This window comes from Pecten maximus, chromosome 6 (assembly GCF_902652985.1).
Source record: "Pecten maximus chromosome 6, xPecMax1.1, whole genome shotgun sequence".
Taxonomy (NCBI): Eukaryota; Metazoa; Mollusca; class Bivalvia; order Pectinida; family Pectinidae; genus Pecten; species Pecten maximus.
The window spans coordinates 23,927,383-23,949,230 of NC_047020.1; the positions used below are offsets into that span (position 1 = coordinate 23,927,383).

At 35.2% G+C, this 21,848-nt stretch overlaps 1 protein-coding gene across 2 annotated transcripts in view; it reads left to right on the plus strand.

The window, feature by feature from the left end:
* Positions 1-21,848, plus strand: part of LOC117329300 (kelch-like protein 5) — an 83,704-nt gene that overhangs the window by 52,309 nt on the left and 9,547 nt on the right. For both annotated transcript variants that reach the window (XM_033887186.1, XM_033887187.1), the window contains exons 4-10: positions 2,606-2,802; positions 7,523-7,735; positions 8,156-8,345; positions 18,882-19,106; positions 20,219-20,381; positions 20,788-21,000; positions 21,552-21,723. In XM_033887186.1, coding sequence (XP_033743077.1) covers positions 2,606-2,802; positions 7,523-7,735; positions 8,156-8,345; positions 18,882-19,106; positions 20,219-20,381; positions 20,788-21,000; positions 21,552-21,723 — 1,373 coding nt within the window. The remainder of the gene's footprint in view (positions 1-2,605; positions 2,803-7,522; positions 7,736-8,155; positions 8,346-18,881; positions 19,107-20,218; positions 20,382-20,787; positions 21,001-21,551; positions 21,724-21,848) is intronic.

The following is a 21,848-nucleotide window of genomic DNA, read 5'->3' on the forward strand; positions in this document are numbered from 1 at the left end:
AACAGAACCATTACCTAATATATATTGGACATATAAAATACTCTTTGATAGGCCTACTTACTTCTTACTGAAAACCACGCCATTTCCATGTGAAGTTGGGCTGCGCATGTGCGTATAAAATGTTACTGTTACTGAGTTGGCGTGTTATCCGATTTAATAGACAACGCTGACCGTTAGTCGTACTCTGAAAACCTCAGCAGTAATTACGCTATATTGTTTCTGCTGTTTAAAGAAATAGGCACCGGTGACTGGTTCATTTCAACACCGAGTAGCCGAGTAGATCTACCGGTGTGTCAGAGATTAGTTCCGGGGACCGCCTTAGGAAATTATCTGATGTAAGTAAAACAGTACTTTTTATCACCGACAGTTGTTATAAGATTCCACCGACAATTATTTAATGAATTTATGAAACACTTATAATAGCATATAATAATCAGTAGGTTTGGAGTTCCGATACAAACGGAATTTCAATGTTGAAAAAATGTCAGCGTTTACCACCAGTTATTCAATCCGTTCAAGTAGGGTTTTTATTGTTGGGACCAAATTTTCACTTCGTATTATCCGAGTTTTTTAAGTTTTCCGAATTTGAGTTTTCTGAGTTTTTTCTATTAGGATAAAGAGAGAATTCAATAAATTCAATATTCACTATGGCTGCAAGTGCATGGCCATTTAGCCATTTCTGTACCTTATGTAAGTTCTGTGTAATTCCTGAAGCTTAAGGAATGCTTTGATTTTCATGAAGCCTTCAGCAGATAAATTATCAAATCGAAAAATAGCACAGCATTCTGTCTGTCTATAGCTAGGTGACATGACATATGGTGGATTCCAGAACAATCTTCAATAGCCCTGCTGAATTTAAATCCTAAAGATGTACTAGCTAGTTGTCAGTTAAATGATCAATTCATATACATTTATAGTCAATGCTATGTAACAAAACAATAATGAATATTCCAAAACAAAAATCTGTTATTATGATAAAGTTAATTAATTAAAGAAAACATCCTTCATTAGTCCATTATAGTCCAAAAAGGAACAGTTTTAGATTTGTGAAGGTGATACAAGGTGCTCGATGGAAGCACAGAAAATGTTCCTCCAGATTTGTTTTATCACTATATAATTAGAAGTCATTCCATTGAGACGTGAGAGATAATATATTTGTAACAAGATATGCTTCACAAAAGATATTCAGATTTATGTAGAAATAGGACAGATAGTCTTAACACTTGTCAATAACTGATGCTAATTAAGATTCATTCGATCATGTTTCCTAATTTTGGACAAGAGGTGATTGATTATTTCATACATAATTTAAAGGGTTATTTGCAAATGTAATATCAATAACTGTTTTAAACGCAGGAAAATGTGAATATTTATAGTTATGATTGATGTTAAATTTGTTATCGGCTTTCCTTTCAAATAAATGAAATACTGGTAGATTATCTCCCTTTGTATTGAATTTTCTCTATTAACATATGTTGACATCACATTTCAAAGTTTGCATGTCTGTCCATCACATCCCATCCCATCCCATTCATCCCATCCATTTTGAGAACCCCGCAATAGATTTGATCATATTTATACCATACTATTCCATTTGTACCATTGGAAAGCACAGTATAGGCTAAGCCTGTTGTTTAATTCATTTAATTAAATATCTTTGTGTAATTGTATACATGTACTACTTGATAATAAAATATTTTGAAATATAAAATATTTATACCATAGTAATATAACAACAAGTTATACACTTGATCATATTCTACTGGTGAACGGTCAAGTTTTTGATATTGCAATTGTGAATTTGTTAGTTTTAACTTTAAAAGATAACAAAAACTGCTTCTATAAAACCATCTCTTTCCTGAGATGTAAGCTGTCAAACTGGCTATTTTTACCTGTCTGCCAATAGCCAATAAGAACTCAGGAGCTGATTGTTACTATAGATAGATTCCGAACTGTGATGTCACAAGTGTGAGAGTCGCCTAGATCTAGTAAGGTGAGAAAGAAAGGAGAATCGAAAATGAAAAGCGTGTACGTTTGACTTTGAGAACTATTGTCCCCATTAATTTTTTTTTTGAAGGACTGGTCCTGATCAGGCTACCTAGTGTATGTCTAAGTAACACATACATTTTTTTTAATATATCTAGATTACGTTTGTGATGTGTGATCTGAAATTCCATTATGTAGGACGAATGACAATGGTATACAGGTGTGCATTCCAGGAAATCACATATATCCCGAAAATGACACATGATTTCATCATAGCACTTTATTTTACAACTTTATCTAACAATATGTAATTGTAACAAAAATAATTCAGGGTACACTTTAAAGGGTTGAAAGTCAACTTTGACCCCTTCTTCACAGTACGCATATTCATACATAAAGTGCACGTGGAGGCTTTCATGTTTTACATTTCCTGGTTGTATTGTGTGGGGTTTTGTTAACTTCTAAAATCATTGAAATTGTACTGGCCATGGAGTGACTTTTAATACATTGAATTAGTCATCTTCCTATGACTTTAACTACTTACCTCCCCTTGAAAATGATTCTTACAAGGAATAATATTATTGTGTTTTAATTAACAAGTTGTGACCTATTTTTGTAGGTAACATATCACTCCAGGAGGATACAGTAGAGAATCTGCTGTCAACGTCTTGTTTACTCCAGCTGTCAGAGGTTGTGGAGGCCTGCTGTAACTTCCTCATGAAACAACTCCACCCTTCCAACTGTATTGGGATCCGACAATTCGCTGATGCTCAGGGTTGTACAGATCTCTATAAAGTTGCCAACAACTATGTCATGGTAAGTCACTCTACTCACTTCCAAGTCTGGTGTTGTTATTCTGGGTGGCGTACACATTTTGGTATGTGCAATTTACATGGCTTTAGCAATTTTCCTTGGTTATTTTTGCAGGAAAATATTTTTGCTATGCAATAATATTCAAACTGACTTTGCAATATCAGATCAGATCTCAATGAGGAAAACTCTTTCTGACTTAAGATGTCATTTATTTGAAAACTACTCACTAAAGTGGAAGTATGGGAACAAAAATGACTTAATCATTACCAGCTGAAGATCAATGCTGTTAGAACTTCTTAGCAGCGTAAGGTTAATGCTGTGTAGATGTTCATGAGAAATTTGGGTCCAATCAATGATAAAGACCAAATTTAAATTTGCATGAGATAAATAAATGTCAAAAACAGACAAAATATCTTAAAGCAAAAAGATGCTTTTGTATGAAATAAATAATATAACAGCTTCTATTGGGCGGAAACCTAGGATTCCAAACAGAACTTTTATCTGGGTATGATCTTTGTGCAGTCTGAGTTATGGCCACTGGTGACTTATGGTCAGTAAAGTGGTTTGAGTATTTGTGGTTAGCTTAAATCATCCTTCACAGATACAAGACCTTTTCAGCAGCCGGTAGGTCTAGTATCAGACCATGTTAGGGGATTTATCTCAATGGATTGTTCGGTGACCAGATTTTAACAGTATTGTTTTATGCAATATCAAAGACAGGGGTTACTTAGGCGACCCTTCATCTCGGGATCTTGTATACAAACTTAGTGGACCCCACAGCTCGTTGTCTGACAAGGCCTACATTTTCTCTGACAATATGTGAGGAACCAGCCAAGTGGGCCTATGTGATATCTGAAGAGACATACACAATGTATGGGTGTACTTTGTTCATTCATAATCTGAGACTCTGGATCCAACCAAGTGGACTGATATCTGATGAGGCTTTGCTAGAAGAACACTTAAGGGGATGAGAGAATATTGTGCCCTCGTGAGCTTGACCCTGGTACGGAGTCGCTTTAAAACTGCCACCAGACTACATTGATTACTGGGGATACAATTGACGATGTGTGGTAGAAAATGTCAGATATGATGTGGATGATGTGAAAATGTCACTAGAGTATTGTACAATCTGTCCTTGTGGAGAACATTACAGAGTTAATTCCCTTGATACCACTCTTCAGTGATATGAAGCAGGTTAATGTTGTTATGTCATATTTCTATTCTTGTGTTTTATGCAGCTGTAAATGAGCTTTAAGTTTGACCTTTATAAGCATTGTACATGTACACATGTGAATCCATGCATGTAGATGACATGCTGATATTTTCCATAGCTAAAATCACCAATTAATGAGGGAATTCTAACGAGCAAATTATATATACCGTAAACAGATACTCCAAACAATGATTACCTGAATAGGCTACTCTAAAAGTTTATTGTATTCTGGAATTGAACTACGGTAATTTATAACATAGAATTGTTTTGTCAATCAGGAAGTTACGAACCTTTGTTTTCTAAGGGCCCGGCATCGACCATGCTCTTACCCTTAGTAATGAGGCTGTCTGATCCGTCTGTACCGTTTTCTTCTTTTGCACAATATTGATTGGAAGAAATTAATTGAGTATGTTTCAAAACTTTTACATGATTTCCCATGCATCCTTAGCTTTATTTAGCAAGCATGTTTAGAATAAGCTTTGTCAAAACTGGCACATGTCTATCTATTGATCTTGCATTAATAGGCATCAATTTTACTAATTAAAAAAAAATTGCCACAAAAAAATTGACATATACATGTACATAATGTGGTTTGAGTTTGAATTGGTTTCTGTTTAAAATGTACAGGTGTATCTAGATGAATGACATGACTTAAAATGTTAGCCTGCTTCATCGTGTTAAAAATACACTCCCTAAAATCAATTAGAATTACTTGATGGCAATAACGGCATGGGGACCAAACTTTACAAAGAACTACTGGAGATTTGGTATCGTTTGTCCCATGTGAAACAGTCACATTATATCAATCGCTGATACACAGTCACATTATATCAATCGCTGATACACAGTCACATTATATCAATCACTGATACAGATAACAGTCACATTATATCAATCGCTGATACAGATAACAGTCACATTATATCAATCGCTGATACACAGTCACATTATATCAATCGCTGATACACAGTCACATTATATCAATCACTGATACAGATAACAGTCACATTATATCAATCGCTGATACACAGTCACATTATATCAATCACTGATACAGATAACAGTCACATTATATCAATCGCTGATACACAGTCACATTATATCAATCGCTGATACACAGTCACATTATATCAATCGCTGATACAGATAACAGTCACATTATATCAATCACTGATACAGATAACAGTCACATTATATCAATCGCTGATACAGATAACAGTCACATTATATCAATCGCTGATACACAGTCACATTATATCAATCGCTGATACACAGTCACATTATATCAATCGCTGATACAGATAACAGTCACATTATATCAATCGCTGATACAGATAACAGTCACATTATATCAATCGCTGATACAGATTATTTAAATGACACCCTTGGGAAGAATTATAAAATGACAAATTTCTAGATAGTTTCATTTTTATGATAAGAAATGATCCCTGTGTGATTTTTTGTAATGAAAGATTGAGAGATATTGAGGAATCCAACGTTGGTTTTTCTATATGTACATGTATTAAGTGTTTTTAATCCAGTCTAAAATAAAGCAGTTTGAAATTTAAAAAAAGAGAGATATTTTTAAACCTCAAAATAAACCTATATTCATAAATGAATAAATGATGCAAGTATATAAATTATTAGATGAAGTTATCTGTCATTTAAAGAAACTGTTTTTCTCTTAAATTTTGTTAAAATCTAAAACATTTATGCAGTTGGCAACGTAGAGGTTTTGTACTATATTACCTGGTATTTAATACGGAGATTGTGTAACACGATATAAAAACAATACTTCACCCCTGTGTATTGACAGAAAATAAGTACTGTGGTTTATAGAACCTGAGGAAAGTTACGACAGACTAAAATTTTGGTGAAGACGATTCATGATGACTTTCATTGGTATTGTATAGAGAGAATGGTGATAGTACCAGGTTTTAGGGCTGCTGAGGGAGAAAACCACAGAAGTTCAAACCATTCTCACTGTTTAATCTCAATTGTAGAACAGTTCTACACACTTGGTGCATCAATGTTTTAGATCTAGATCTTACACAAACTCTAGTGTTGTTAACAATACTTTGGTAAGTACATGTAAACTATATATTCAAAATCTATACACATGTACAGCTCTGTATCTGCAGGTACCATATTTATCCAGCAATAAACCCATGTCTGTTAAAAAGCCCACCCATGTCTTTTGCAGTTCAGTAGCAATACAAACAAATGTATTGATGTCCTACAGTAAATGGTCCCTATTACCATATCTATCCTCAAATAAGGCCCCTCCTGTATTAACAAAAGTTTTAGCTTTAAAGTTTGGGGAGGGCTTCTTTGTGAACCACTTCTGTTTATAGATATTACCATTTGAAAATTGATGATTCTTCAGAAATGACGAAGGGCTTATTTGTAGATAAATATGGTATTTATATATTACAGTTTGTGCCGATTTGTCTGTTATTTGTTGTAGTAATGAGAGTTGTGCTGACATATCTGTTGTCATATATGATGTGCGAGTGCCAAACAATATATCAATATATAGCTATTAATATCACCAAGCCAGTAAAGAATTTTTATATCTCCTTGAATTGAAGAGATCATAAATATAATTCCCACAGTAATCATACAGCCTCACACTTAGGCCACACTGTCTGATGTCATTGTTTAGGAATCAAGCATTAGATCAGACAGCCATGGCTACACGCTGCCTTACCTGTAGAACAGGTGTGTCATGTCTCAAATCAATATTCATTGATACTGCCAAAGGGGGGGGGGGGGGGGTATATTTAATGACTTGTGTCTGTTTGTTTATTTGCAGAGTTTCATTTTTTTTTGTCAAATCCAAATATTTCATGATCCGTAAGCAATTAGATATGACTAATTTTTAAACCATTGATGAAACTAGATTGAACTCTGACCTTAGTTTTTTTTTATGAAACTAGATTGAACTCTGACCTTACTTTGATGAAACTTTTTTTTTTTATATTTCTTTTATTTTTTAAACATTTTGCATGATAAACATCAAACAGGTTACATTTCACAAGTACATTTATATAATTACTTGCTCACAAATTTTCTTCATTCTCTCATTTAAACAGTTGAACTGATCACACTAATACTTACGTTAGATCCAACCCACCTTACATTCACACTCGCATACAACATGAAGACATACAGAATCAGACAAAGCACAAAGAAACAGCAGAACAAAAATATAACACATATAAAAGAGCTATAGTAAAGAAAGAGACAGAAAAGAGGGGGGGGGGGGGGGGGGGGGGGGGGGGGGGGGGTTGATGGTGATGGAAAAGATAGAGAAGATAGGGGGATATTAGGGTGAGAGGTGGTCAGACTTTTGGTTTATATATAAAAAATATTAAATTTAACGTTTTTTATCAGGCAAGTTCAACAAGTTTTAACCATTTTTTCCATTCATTATTTAAAACATTGAGGCACTGTTCACCTTTTCCCTTTGATGAAACTATATTGAACTCTGACCTTACTTGTTTCCAGGACAACTTTGTGCATGTAATGCAGAACCAAGAATTTCTGATCCTACCAGCGGAGGAAGTTTGTCGTCTATTGTCTAATGATGACTTAAATGTTCCTGATGAGGAGACCATCTTCCAGGCGCTCATTATGTGGGCGAAACACGACATGGCCAATAGGAAGAAAGTTCTCTCCAAACTCCTGTCTCACATACGTCTTCCTTTAATGTCTCCCCAGGTAAACTCTGAAGCATGCTAGTTTTGTGAACTTTCAATTGATCAAAGTAGCTGGAATATCTGCTGTAGTAAAAGGTTAACTTAATACACCATTTCCTGCATATCTACGCTCTGGGATGATCTGGGACAACCAGTTTAGGAAATCTCAGAAAATTTTGTAAAATTCAGACATTACAATAATAATAATCATCATGTCATGTCATATAGAGGTCAAGTATTGTTATTTTATAATGTAGATGTACACAATACAGATTTTATTGACAACAAAGCTACACAATAATAATTATTCTATATTACTTATTATTACTTGATATTAAAAACCTAACAGTTTGATCTGTTTGACTTTTCTAGAATATTTCTTGATATGTGTTAATGTTTCAATTAATCTGTATTCTCTCATGTTGTGATTTCATGGATGCAGTTTATTGCTGACCACGTGGAGACGAATGCCTTATTCCGCGAGGACAAAGAGTGTCAATTTCTAATTATGGAGGCACTCAAGTATCACCTCCTCCCTGAGAGACGCTCATCATTCCAAAGTCCTCGCACCAAACCCAGGAAATCCACCGTGGGTGTCCTCTACGCTGTGGGCGGGATGGACTGTACAAAAGGTACTTCATGTCAAAACTCAAATAATTCTTTCATTTCTCACTTAATGAAAGTGTATAGATATCCAATCATTTCAATAAACAGGAGCTATAGAACTTTATATACAAACAACTTTCTAACCATGCACATTCATTCTGAAAGTAATTAGTCCACTTTATCACAAAAATGCATTTTACTTTTTTTACCAACAGGTTCCATATTCCCTGTGTCACTAGAATTATTGTTCTGTGTCATCGTAATAGCTCCAGTGGCACAAAAAAAACTACGTCACTGTACTGCCAACAATTAATTGTTCATATCAATTGTGATACATTATTGAAATCTTGAAAAATCCTTCCTAATGCTATAGTATACAGACCACAACTAGACAGTGTGAGACATTTCTAATGTTTGGACAGTTTTATTATTTATCTTTAATTAACACCAGTTAAAGATTCGATTTATCTTGCAAATATCAAAAAAATGAGTTTAAATTTGTCAATGATGAGCTATTAGAGTCATTGGCTCCACAAGATTTCCCTTTAATAATAACCAATAGCTTGGTGTCATCCAAAGATGTTATTTTCTTACAAACATTTGTGAAGGATTTGAATTCGGAATTGGCTCTCCTTGTGAATTAACTTGAAAATAAATCCCATGTGAAAAATTAGTGATTTGCTGTACTAACAGTTTGTCCACCAATGGGCTAATCCTGCTTTAGGTAAACGTTTAGGTGTTAGGTCATCCGGGCTTAAGATAATTCTAGGATGAACACAATATGTACTTTCTGAGTCTACTTAGTTATAATAAAGCAAACAAAATAGGTTGTTTTGCCCACGGTTAGAGAGGCTGAATTATGTCTTAATATACTTATGTTGATGTACATAATTAGTAAATATAATGTACAAGTTTTAGTTGATTTATAGCACTTTGGAATGTACATTGAGTGAATTTTCAAAAATGAGAAAAAGGAGTAAAAGCATTTCACATTCCATAATATTAGCTAAGGACTAAAAACTGTGTTTTGTTGGTGGGCTGCGGAGTGCCCCTAGATTAAATATTTCTTTAAAAAATTGTTGTTCCAACACATTTGCACAATGTGCCATTTCTCCATCAGAGAAGTCTGCCAAGCCTCTTGCAGTGCCACTGTAGGCAAATTGAACTGACGATTACACTGACATGATGAAAATGAACAGACATGGAGAATTTAATTTTGCTTTCCAATAATTTTGGAAACTTGTCTGCAGGCAGCGTGAAAAACAATGGCCAATTGATGGCACCTTTGGAAAGTAAAAGTGAAGCAATGACTGTGTGCCAGAGAAACATGTAAAGTTAATGATGAAAGCTTGGCAAAAACAGCTGGCTCCAAGAATTACAACAATGTAGAGGAAACAAACCCTTCTTAAGGAGTAATGGGTCATCTTATTTACAAACTTAGGTGGAATATTCAGTAATTATGAGGATTTGGAAATACATATGTTGATTGTCAATAAGCAATAAAATCATTAACTTTTGAAAAAACAAATTTCTGAAACAGCATACCAGTAGAAATGTCATGTAATGTTTTTTAACTGTGGTTCTGTTTAATGCACTATTCAATATTTATCCACAAATAAGTCCCTATACCAACAAATAAGCCACATATTTCATTTTTGTAGATTTTGTAGAATCATTGATTTTAAAAGTGGTTCACAAATAAGCTCTCTCCAAACTTTTTTTCACTAAACTTTTATGCTTTGAAAGGAGGCCTATTTGAGGAGAAATATTGTACTATATTTTTACAGTTAGGAGGGGGCTTATTTAATACTGCTATAGACTTTTACACCAGGGAAGTGGACTTATTTCAAGATAAATAAAGTACTTGACTTTTACACTAGGGGAGGGGAATTATTTGAGGCTGAATATAGTACGAAACTTTCACACTAGGGGATAGAGCTAAATTACTAAGGATAAATATGGTAAACTTTTACACTAGGGGAGGGGGCATCAATATGGTAAACGTTTACACTAAGGGAGGGGGCATGATAAATATGGTAAACTTTTACACTAGGGGAGGGGGCATGATAAATTACACTAAGAGAGGGGGCATGATAAATATGGTAAACTTTTACACTGAGGGAGGGGGCATGATAAATATGGTAAACTTTTACACTAAGGGAGGGGGCATGATAAATATGGTAAACTTTTACACTAAGGGAGGGGGCATGATAAATATGGTAAACTTTTACACTGAGGGAGGGGGCATGATAAATATGGTAAACTTTTACACTAAGAGAGGGGGGTGGTAAATATGGTAAACTTTTACTCTAAGGGAGGGGGCATGATAAATATGGTATACTTTTACACTAAGGGAGGGTGCATGATAAATATGGTAAACTTTTACACTGAGGGAGGGGGCATGATAAATATGGTAAACTTTTACACTAAGGGAGGGGGCATGATAAATATGGTAAACTTTTACACTAAGGGAGGGGGCATCAATATGGTAAACTTTTACACTAAGGGAGGGGGCATAAATATGGTAAACTTTTACACTGAGGGAGGGGGCATGATAAATATGGTAAACTTTTACACTAAGAGAGGGGGCATGATAAATATGGTAAACTTTTACACTAAGGGAGGGTGCATGATAAATATGATAAACTTTTACACTGAGGGAGGTTGCATGATAAATATGGTAAACTTTTACACTAGGGGAGGGGGCATAAATATAGTAAACTTTTACACTAAGGGAGGGGGCATGATAAATATGATAAACTTTTACACTAAGGGAGGGGGCATGATACATATGGTAAACTTTTACACTAGGGGATAGTGCTAAATTACTTAGGATAAATATGGTTAACTTTTACACTGAGGGAGGGGGCATGATAAATATGGTAAACTTTTACACTAAGATGAGGTAATGCAAGGAGTGCATGATAATAATGGTACTTTTACACTGAGGGAGGGGGCATGATAAATATGGTAGACTTTTACACTAAGAGAGGGGGCATGATAAATTACACTAAGAGAGGGGGCATGATAAATATGGTAGACTTTTACACTAAGAGAGGGGGCATGATAAATTAACACATTAAGAGGGGGCTGATGAAATATGGTAACTTTTACACTAAGGGAGGGGGCATGATAAATATGATAACTTTTACACTAAGAGAGGGGGCATCCATGATAATATGGTAACTTTTACACTAAGGGAGGGGGCATGATAAATATGGTAGACTTTTACACTAAGGGAGGGGGCATGATAAATTACACTTAAGGAGGGGCAGAAAGGAGGGCAATGATAAATTACACTAGGGGAGGGGGGCATGATAAATATGGTAAACTTTTACACTAAGGGAGGGGGCATGATAAATATGGTAAACTTTTACACTAGGGGAGGGGGCATGATAAATATGATAAACTTTTACACTAAGAGAGGGGGGCATGATAAATATGATAAACTTTTACACTAAGAGAGGGGGCATGATAAATATGGTAAACTTTTACACTAAGGGAGGGGGCATGATAAATATGATAAACTTTACACTGAGGGAGGGGGCATGGTAAATATGGTAAACTTTTACACTAAGAGAGGGGGCATGATAAATATGGTAAACTTTTACAATAAGAGAGGGGGGCATAAATTTGGTAAACTTTTACACTGAGGGAGGGGGCATGATAAATATGGTGAACTTTTACACTAAGGGAGGGGGCATGATAAATATGGTAAACTTTTACACTAAGAGAGGGGGCATGATAAATATGGTAAACTTTTACACTGAGGGAGGGGGCATGATAAATATGGTAAACTTTTACACTAAGAGAGGGGGCATGATAAATATGGTAGACTTTTACACTAAGGGAGGGGGCATGATAAATATGATAAACTTTTACACTGAGGGAGGGGGATGATAAATATGGTAATCTTTTACACTAAGGGAGGGGGGCATGATAAATATGGTAAACTTTTACACTAGGGGAGGGGGCATGATAAATATGGTAAACTTTCACACTAAGGGAGGGGGGCATGATAAATATGATAAACTTTCACACTATGGGATAGTGCTAAATTACTTAGGATAAATATGGTTAACTTTTACTCTAATGGAGGGGGCTTATTTGAGGGAAAATATGGTAATTTGAAAGTTACATGTTGCTTTATAGAGTGCAGAGTTAGGTGGTAAGCAGTTTTGAACCTCCCTGTTCAGTTTATTTTTTTTTTAAAGCAAACCTGTGTTATATGTAGATCTGCGTTTTCAGTACAAAATAGCAGTTGTGTTTAGTTTTGACTCGATTCACCTGAAAAATTCCTAAATCAGTAAGGTCCATCACCTGTGACACATCACCATTGTGACATAACCTGGAAACCATAGTCATCCTACCGCACCACCGCCTTACAACATGAAAAATTTATAGAATCAATATGGCATGTTACAAACTCCAGTTTACGATCTATAAAAGAGGTGTGTGGGCGGAAGGTGTAGAGGTGTTTGATGGCATTCGTTTGTGAGATAAAACTATTTTGTCTGTTTATAGGTTTGTGTGTCTATCACCTTGGCTTGTCATTTACACTCCATGTTTCTATACATAATGCCTTCAGCCCTGATTCGTCACCTGAATAGAGAAGGCAGTGTGGCCAATACATCCCCTATCCCTGCCCATTTTGAATTTTCTTGGAACTTTCCTATTTATAGCAATGTCAGATTATTTTTGGCTGAAAACCAAAATTTGTGCTTTTTAATGTCTCCTTCTGTTGGCATTATCAAAGGTGGGTTATTTGAATTTCTGAGTAAAATTTCATAGGCAGAACAGGAAAATCCACTTGAGCTTCATATTAAATAACTGTACATTTGTATTTTAGCTTTATATGCTACATAAATACTGGTCTCAGGTATTGTGTTGTGGAATTGTTCAAATCTTTGGGTCCAGGTTGACCACTTGTGGACAACACTCTCCTTACGTTAATTCATGTGTATTCAGGACAAACAGAAAATCTTTTACAAAAATTTCTAAAAGATATGAATAGTTATATTTGTAAGAAAGAATGATTAAATTACTCTGTCAATATGACTAATTTCGTCAAACGCAATATTGATTGAAAATTCTGTAATTTACGATTCCATTCTATGAAATTTGTAAACTGCTTTTATGAATTGTTTCTTTACCAGAAATTAGAGTTGATAAGAGCAAAGCTTTGAAACAATTATTCAATATTTATGGATAGCATTAAAAACAAAGGGAGATAAAGGGAGATAAATCAGATATTTTATGATATTATAACATGTAGCCATGGGGCCACTCCGCTCACAGATAAGCCTCCTTCATTTTACAAAATCATCAATTTTAAAAATAATAAGCTAAAATTGTTCTCAAATAAGCCTTCTCCGAACTTAAATGACTTTTACCGACCTTTTCAGACTAAGGGAAGGTTTTATTTGTGGATGTATACAGTAGTAGTTTTTTGAGACAGATGTGGTGATGTTAATGTCAGTCTGGCTATCAGTTATTGACCTTTATCACCATTCCATCATCTTACCTGGCTGTCGGTAATTAGGAATCAGGGAGTACAACTGGGAGCTAATCTTTCCTGCCCTAGCTCCATATAACTTTATACTGGCCTCCAGGGATATGGCTTTTTATTTTGCTGGATAATTACGTGGATGCTTCTGTCTATAAAATCGTCAGACTAGTGAGTTTGAAAAGAAATTAATTGGCCGTCTGTCTTTGAATTTTCCTGAGATAACAGATTAAATCATCCATATTTGTGTCAGTAGGGGGCAGACCCTGGGTATATTCGACATGTACATGGTTTTAAAGTCGGCAGGTGAGAATGTCATAGAGGTGAATGTATTATTACTCCTCCATTGATGGCAGTTACAATCGACTACCATCCTCTTTGAAGAAAGAAATCCAGTCTGTGTAGGCAAGAAATTAACACAGTTAAACTTAAAGGACATACAGTGATATGTTGATTCTATAGAAAGTTATGGGACTTCATTTCATTGATTTTGTAGTAAGGCAGTTTCTCAAGTGTATTAATCTCTTTTAGCTCTTTTTTCTTTATTTAATTTGAGTAAAAGAAATGAAATTGTTTGTTTAGGATGGAAATTCTTTATGAATTGTTGTAATATCTTAAAAGGGTTTGATGCTGTAATATTACATTTTGAAATTTGACAATTTTCCAGTATCGTGATTGGATACAAATTAAAGATTGTGTTGTAATGGATGGTAAGACACATGTCAATTTTAATGAATTTTCTAAGATTGCTTCACCAGTAGCAATGTCTGTTTTCTGTTTAAGTAATATGAACTGTATAAAATTTACACTTGTTCAAAAAATATGATGTAAAATACATTATTATTTCTGTGCCCAATTTGATAAATCTTATAAAGTTATTGTTTAAAGAAATATAAAATACATGTTTCATCAGTCCATTTTAAACGTTTCTTTAGATTTGAGTGTTAAAAAGAGTACAATAAAAAAGAGAGAAAAGAAGAAGAAAATCAATGGGTCTAAGTCTGGACCTACTGGTGGTTTTATACAGGAAAGATGAATATGTTGCCAAGGGAGATAATTCGAAGTCAGAAATGCCAAGGCTGGTTATTCAAAGAGAAAACCATGATTTTTATTTTATTTTATTATATTCAGGCCTGGTGAAGGAAGCTAATGTAAACCAAGTATATCCCTCTAACACACACACTTTTCTAATATGGACTAATTAGTAAGATTTTAGTGCTCTTGAGTCTTCCCTGAGTGGTGGTAGTGCTTTTGTTCCGACTGCTATCGTTGTGGAAGAGCCTTAGTTCCTGTAACATTAAGTGTAAAATAAATCACCAGGAGTTTTGAGTGAAATTTTAACTCTAGAAATTCTGTATTAGACATGTTAAGAAAAATTAAGACTTGCCAAATAATATACTTCAGTTTGAAAGTTTGTTCAGTTTTCTAACTACAAAATACCTAACGAGCCTTTCCCTCCCATTTTCCCATTATCCTCACAAAAAACCATTGTCTGTTTTAATTTTTATAAATTTAAGTTTGTGATTAGAAAACCTATGGAACTTTCCTTTACCTTGAGTAATACACAAGAATGCAAATTTTTGCTCTCCTCTTGAAGAGAGGCAGAGCTCTGTCCTCACCCCTGCATCGGCATCGGCGTTGGTTTCTGAATGTTAGGTTTTTAGTGCATTGTGTTGAAAGGCATCAGTAAACTCCTTTATAAGTGTACTAGGGGTCTAATATCTGGTTTGAGGGTTGCTATGGGGGTTAAATATTATTTCTGGGAGTCTAACATATTTCATTATAATGATTATTTCAATGCTTACTATAATACAAAGCCTAATTCAAACTATAATTTTTTTACCTTTAAATATTGCAATACAAAATTTATCTATTTGTTAAAATGTCGGTATATTGCAATTTAGGTTCCAGTTGGTAAACTCATCCCCTTACGTTAGTGTGAGGTAACGTGGTATACAATGTGAGACGAGCTTTGTACAGATAATGGTACTCTTGATGTATGTAGAAAGTCGTTAGGTAATAGTTATCAGTGTGATATTAATGAGCAGGCAGAAAACAATCGTCATTATCTCCTTAATTACAATCATGACAGTAAAAACAAAACAATGTAAGGTATTGTTTAAATTCATTATAGTTGTTTACCTAAAACTGAACGTAAATGTTTCATGTGAATGTCATTGATCGTATGACTTCAATTATGTTAACTGTCAATTAACAAGGTTCTTGTGCCGGATGGTTGGTAAAGAAATGTTCTTTATTCTTATTTTAGTCGCCTTTTGAACACTGAAACATAGTACTAATGCCTTTAAGACATCCAGTGAAAATTAACATACCCAGTACCGGTAGCTTACAGATCCTCTGTGTTAACAAATAAAACATCTGGTTGTTTCCTAATGTAATAATTGTCTAACACTATTGCCTGTGCTCACGAACATTAATTATACAAAGTGTCTCCTTCATCAATTATTAACAGTTTCAATCAAAATGACACAGACCTCCTGACCTAGCACTAAAAGGTGTCAGGAAGTAAAAAGGGAAGAAAAGTGGGAGGTAGTAGTTATAGTGTAGGAGAGAATGTAAAGTAACCAGGTATATATAGAGGTAGTAGTTATAGTGTAGGAGAGAATGTAAAGTAACCAGGTATATATAGAGGTAGTAGTTATAGTGTAGGAGAGAATGTAAAGTAACCAGGTATATATAGAGGTAGTAGTTATAGTGTAGGAGAGAATGTAAAGTAACCAGGTATATATAGAGGTAGTAGTTATAGTGTAGGAGAGAATGTAAAGTAACCAGGTATATATAGAGGTAGTAGTTATAGTGTAGGAGAGAATGTAAGATTACCAGGTATATATAGAGGTAGTAGTTATAGTGTAGGAGAGAATGTAAAGTAACCAGGTATATATAGAGGTAGTAGTTATAGTGTAGGAGAGAATGTAAAGTAACCAGGTATATATAGAGGTAGTAGTTATAGTGTAGGAGAGAATGTAAGATTACCAGGTATATAGAGGTAGTAGTTATAGTGTAGGAGAGAATGTAAAGTAACCAGGTATATATAGAGGTAACATGTAACTTACAGTCAAACTTCGATGTTTCGAAGTTCAAGGGACTAAAAGAAAAACTTCGAAACAGCGGGACTTTGAATTATTCATGGTTGACAATAGATCGATGTTTTCTTGATAATGACCATATCTGTTAACGTTACATGTCCTCAGTGTCTTCGTGTTGATCGTCGCCTGTCAGGCTCACATCGAAAAGTTTAGTTAATGTATACCTCAAACACAACAAAACAAAAATTCTTTTCATTAATTATACCTAAGCATTTTATTAATTAAACAAAATATGTATTGGTTACAAAACACTTATATCGCGTTTAACAGATAAAGCAAAAGAAGTACAATGCACACTTACGTAAGTCGTTAGGCTTTTCTGCTAAAGACACGTGCGTTTACGTTATGTGCATATAAAATACGGAATGCCGATCGGTTGGAGAATGCATGATTGAATGACAAATAATCGATTTACTTGGATATTTGTGTATAAGTTTGAAACGTGACACTTTGAATATGAGTGAAGCCATCGCTAACTGTTTGTGTTTAAAATTGGTCCGGTTGTTTTACAGTTCCGTAAAATTTACTCACCGACCGCTGATTTCAATGGCGGGGGAGATTATCAGAGGCGACTACCGAAATGTTTTACCGGAGTGATTAAATGTCATGGCTTCTAAATACACCTTTTATCTATCAATTTGGTCTGATTATTAATTAACCCCATGACCGGGAGTGACAACACACGCTATCGTTATCCCTATTGTCAGTCAGGGCATTTGGGGGAGAGGTGTGAAATCTTGCCGCAGGGGTCACGACAAACACCTGTCCAGTGGTCAGTACAGGTGAATTTTTTGTTCGAATCATGAGATGTCAATTACCTATAATATCATAGCTAACGGGTCACGAAAAAAGTTTGATACACCGAAAACTTCGATTTATAAAAATTCGAATCATACATAGTTTCGTTAGTAGTGTTATATAGTGAGAAAATTCGGGACCAAGCAAAAAGTTGGATACAGCGAGAAATTCGAATCAACGAAGTTTGAATCATCGAGGTTTGACTGTATGTCCATGCTCCTTATTCACTCTATAAAGGCCAACATGTCTTACAATCTCCAGACCATATACCGGGGTACCCATCAAACCATATCAAAGATCATCAATTACACTGATTATACTGTTCTTAAATGGAATGACCATATAAGGGCATCCAGTAATGATGTAAACACAGACCATATGGTAACATATAGTTATGATTGGAAAGCCCTAATAAGGGCATAAAATTGTGATCATTGGATAACAACACCATAAAATGGCATACAGTTATATGATGATGGAAAAGACCATATAAGGGCACAGTTATGATACTTAGTAATTGGAAAAACCATATATGGGTATATAGTTACAATAATTGGTAAAGGAAAAACTTTATAAGGACATGTAGCTATATACATGTACTAGTCATAGCTCTTATTAACTCTTCAGACGGTGACCACACAGTTTGGTCAAATTTACTTATACTGAATAAAACAAAGTTATAACATGTGACAGGTCAGCCTGATGATGATCCATCTATCTCCATCGCTAATCTGGTTGTACCTCTAACAATATTTATAACAACTGTGTGATTGCACAGTCTACATTGTAAAAAGGCTTCTTTTAGCAAAAACATATGCAGACTTCGAGGTAGCTACATTCTCCAAATCCTTGTTTTCTGATCACATGTTTCAAATGCAAATAATACATTAGGGGGATATTTAACGTGAACTTAGATTCCATTTCTTTGAACATCCACACAATTAGACAATACAGAGACAGCTCTTGTAGCATTCCATTTTAACTTCTAATCACACTATGAACTGGAAACGGTCATAAAACAACTAAAAATACCAACCTTTTTATCATAACACCTCCAGTGAGCAATGTCAAAGGATAATTGTTGCATCTTCAGTCAGTCAAACTATTTCAAAACACTGTTTAATTTCCTTGTTTTTACTTATTGCTTACAGGTGCAACAACTATTGAAAAGTATGACCTTCGGACCAACAACTGGACACAAGTAGCCAACATGAGTGGGCGTCGCCTCCAGTTTGGCGTGGCTGTAATTGAAGATAAGCTGTACATTGTTGGAGGACGGGATGGCCTTAAGACCCTTAACACTGTTGAATGTTATGATACAAAGAAAAAGTCCTGGAGTCTCATGCCCCCTATGTCAACACATAGACATGGTTTAGGTAGGTATACATATACATAACAGTTTAGCAAAGTGGTGTTCATTGTTATATTAGTAGTATTACCTCGGAAAAAATTATACACATATAAAAGATTAGGAAGATTGTAATTTTTGGCTCTAAAGACCATGAAATGCACTAGTGGTTGTCTATTTCCTTCCTAAAACCTGTCTGTAGTATAAATGCTGCCTGTTTGGCTTCCCAAGTCACATTTCATTGTAGAATATGAACCTCTGTATAAAGCCCATCTGCCTATAAAGGCTACTCTCCTTTATTGAATGGACGTTATCAGATCTAAAACTAATAAAAAAGGCTAATAAGATAAAAGATTCAAAGTAAAAACAAGTTAATTGAATTGGAGTGTTCCTGTTTTGATTGTATTATGCCAGCTGTATCTTGGTCTATAGTTTAAGACTGTCAAATTTAGATAATTTTCCTTACTCTAGTATTTGTAGTATTCATTAGACTTAACTGGTGGCTAAATGACATTTTTCAAAAATTCAGATATCTGCAAAAATCATTGATTATGTGCTTTGTAGACGATACACAAGATGATTATAGACTCTGAAGGCGATATACAGTGTACATAAAATTAAGCAACGTACAAATGTTCAGTCCGCCTGAAGAAGCCTGAGAGGGCAGAAAGGCCTTGCGGCAAAGTCTGTTTTTTTGTTATTTTTTATACATTTACCTTCGCAAGGACAGATTTCAATTTCTTATATATATACATTGCGATCCAGGTATTCATATCATCTTATAGACAACTTCCACAATGATCATGGCAGGGTATCGGGCCGACCATTACTGCACCATTGAAACATTCTTTTTGAAGAACGCCGATGTGGCGCAGCGGTATAAGCTGCGGGTATTTCTGGCTAGGTGATTGGGTACCGTAGATCGTGAGTTCGAGGCCCGGTCAGGGCACGAGTCAAAAAGTTGCCTTCCTTTCGTCATTTGTGTTGCTAAGTTATATATATATATCTCATAACAGTAGAATACTGAATATACCGAAATCTCAGGGTACAATAATAGTTTCACTTCTGTATTTTGATGAGTATTATGTTGATGTTATTATGTGATTATCAGTGTTTGAATGACATACCTGTCTTTTTCAGGTGTTGGAGTATTGGAGGGACCAATGTATGCCGTGGGGGGACATGACGGCTGGTCCTATCTTAACACAGTTGAGCGTTGGGATCCCCAGGCAAGGCAGTGGAGTTATGTTGCCCCCATGTCTACGTCTCGAAGTACTGTAGGGGTGGCTGTCCTCATGGGCAAGTAAGTATACCTTCCAAGGTACCCCGTACTATAATATGTATAGTAGTAAATCTATTTGTGTGTTTGTCGCGTGTAAAACCGATTCCTTTGTATCTATTCAGAGTTTCAAAGTTACCACAAGGACAAAACAATGACCTCAGTCCTCGATGCTTTCTGTACTATAATTTGAATTAGTATAAATTACAATCGTAACATTATAGAAGTTGACTTGGGCATGTAACAATATAAAGGTACTTTGGAATTATTTGTTGTCATGTACAATTAGTCTGGAGTGTTGATATATAGACTGGAGTCGGTAAATAAAGATACAGTCAGATACATTATGCAGTATTTTGATTATTTTGTCTATGTGGACATTTGTTCAAATGCATCATATGGCTTATTGTCACTGATTCACTTTGTCCAGATTGTACGCGGTGGGAGGTAGGGACGGAAGCTCATGTCTCAAGACGGTGGAGTGTTTTGATCCTCACACCAACAAATGGCTGCATTGTACGCCGATGTCCAAACGGCGGGGCGGTGTAGGAGTCACAACAGGAGGGGGATTCCTGTATGCTGTAGGGGGTCACGAGGCACCAGCCACCAATCCGACCTGCTGCCGATTTGAGTGTGCAGAAAGGTATATTATTGAATCTGTGATAAACAATATATATATAGTAGACTCCTAGCTGGTCCAGTTATGTCAAGACGGACAAATTTACTGGATTCATGTTGTGACCAATTGACTTTTTTCAAATTTTATTCTTATGTGTTCCTCATCTACTTCTCATCTACTTATACACACACAACAAGCTGTTTGTAAGCTACTTCTATTTGGTTATAACTTTGCCTTTAACAAAAACCTATAATTGTAAAATGTGAAAAAATCTAAACACTGAATTTGACTTAATTAAGATAATTCTTTGGGTTATTTAAGTGTATAAAAATGTCTTAAGTTTAGATATTTTTGCACTAAATTTTAAGTGCATCGACATTGTTGTCAAATAAATTTATATTGATAACAATGTTCTTGATTTAGGCTATAGATACTAATCGTTGTTTAGAGGCACGATCAAAAAGACGAAGTTTACTGTGAGTTGATATATATTGTGTATATTGTGTATTAGAATGTTTCTTGACATTACTGTGGTCAGCAGTCGATATATTATATACTTGTACATTTTACCTTAGGTATGACCCCAAAACTGACCAATGGACAATGATCGCCACCATCAGCTCGCCACGCGACGCAGTTGGTGTGTGTGTACTAGGAGACAAAATCTTCGCCGTGGGAGGTTACGACGGTCAGCAGTACCTCCAGGATGTGGAATGTTATGACTCAGCCAGCAATGAATGGTCTAAGGTATGACAAGAATCCTTACACATATAAACATCAGATTACTTTAGATTTTAACATCAGATACAAGTTTCATAAAACAATACTGTAAGCATTTCTCAACAGGTGACTTACATAGTTTGGGAGTTTTA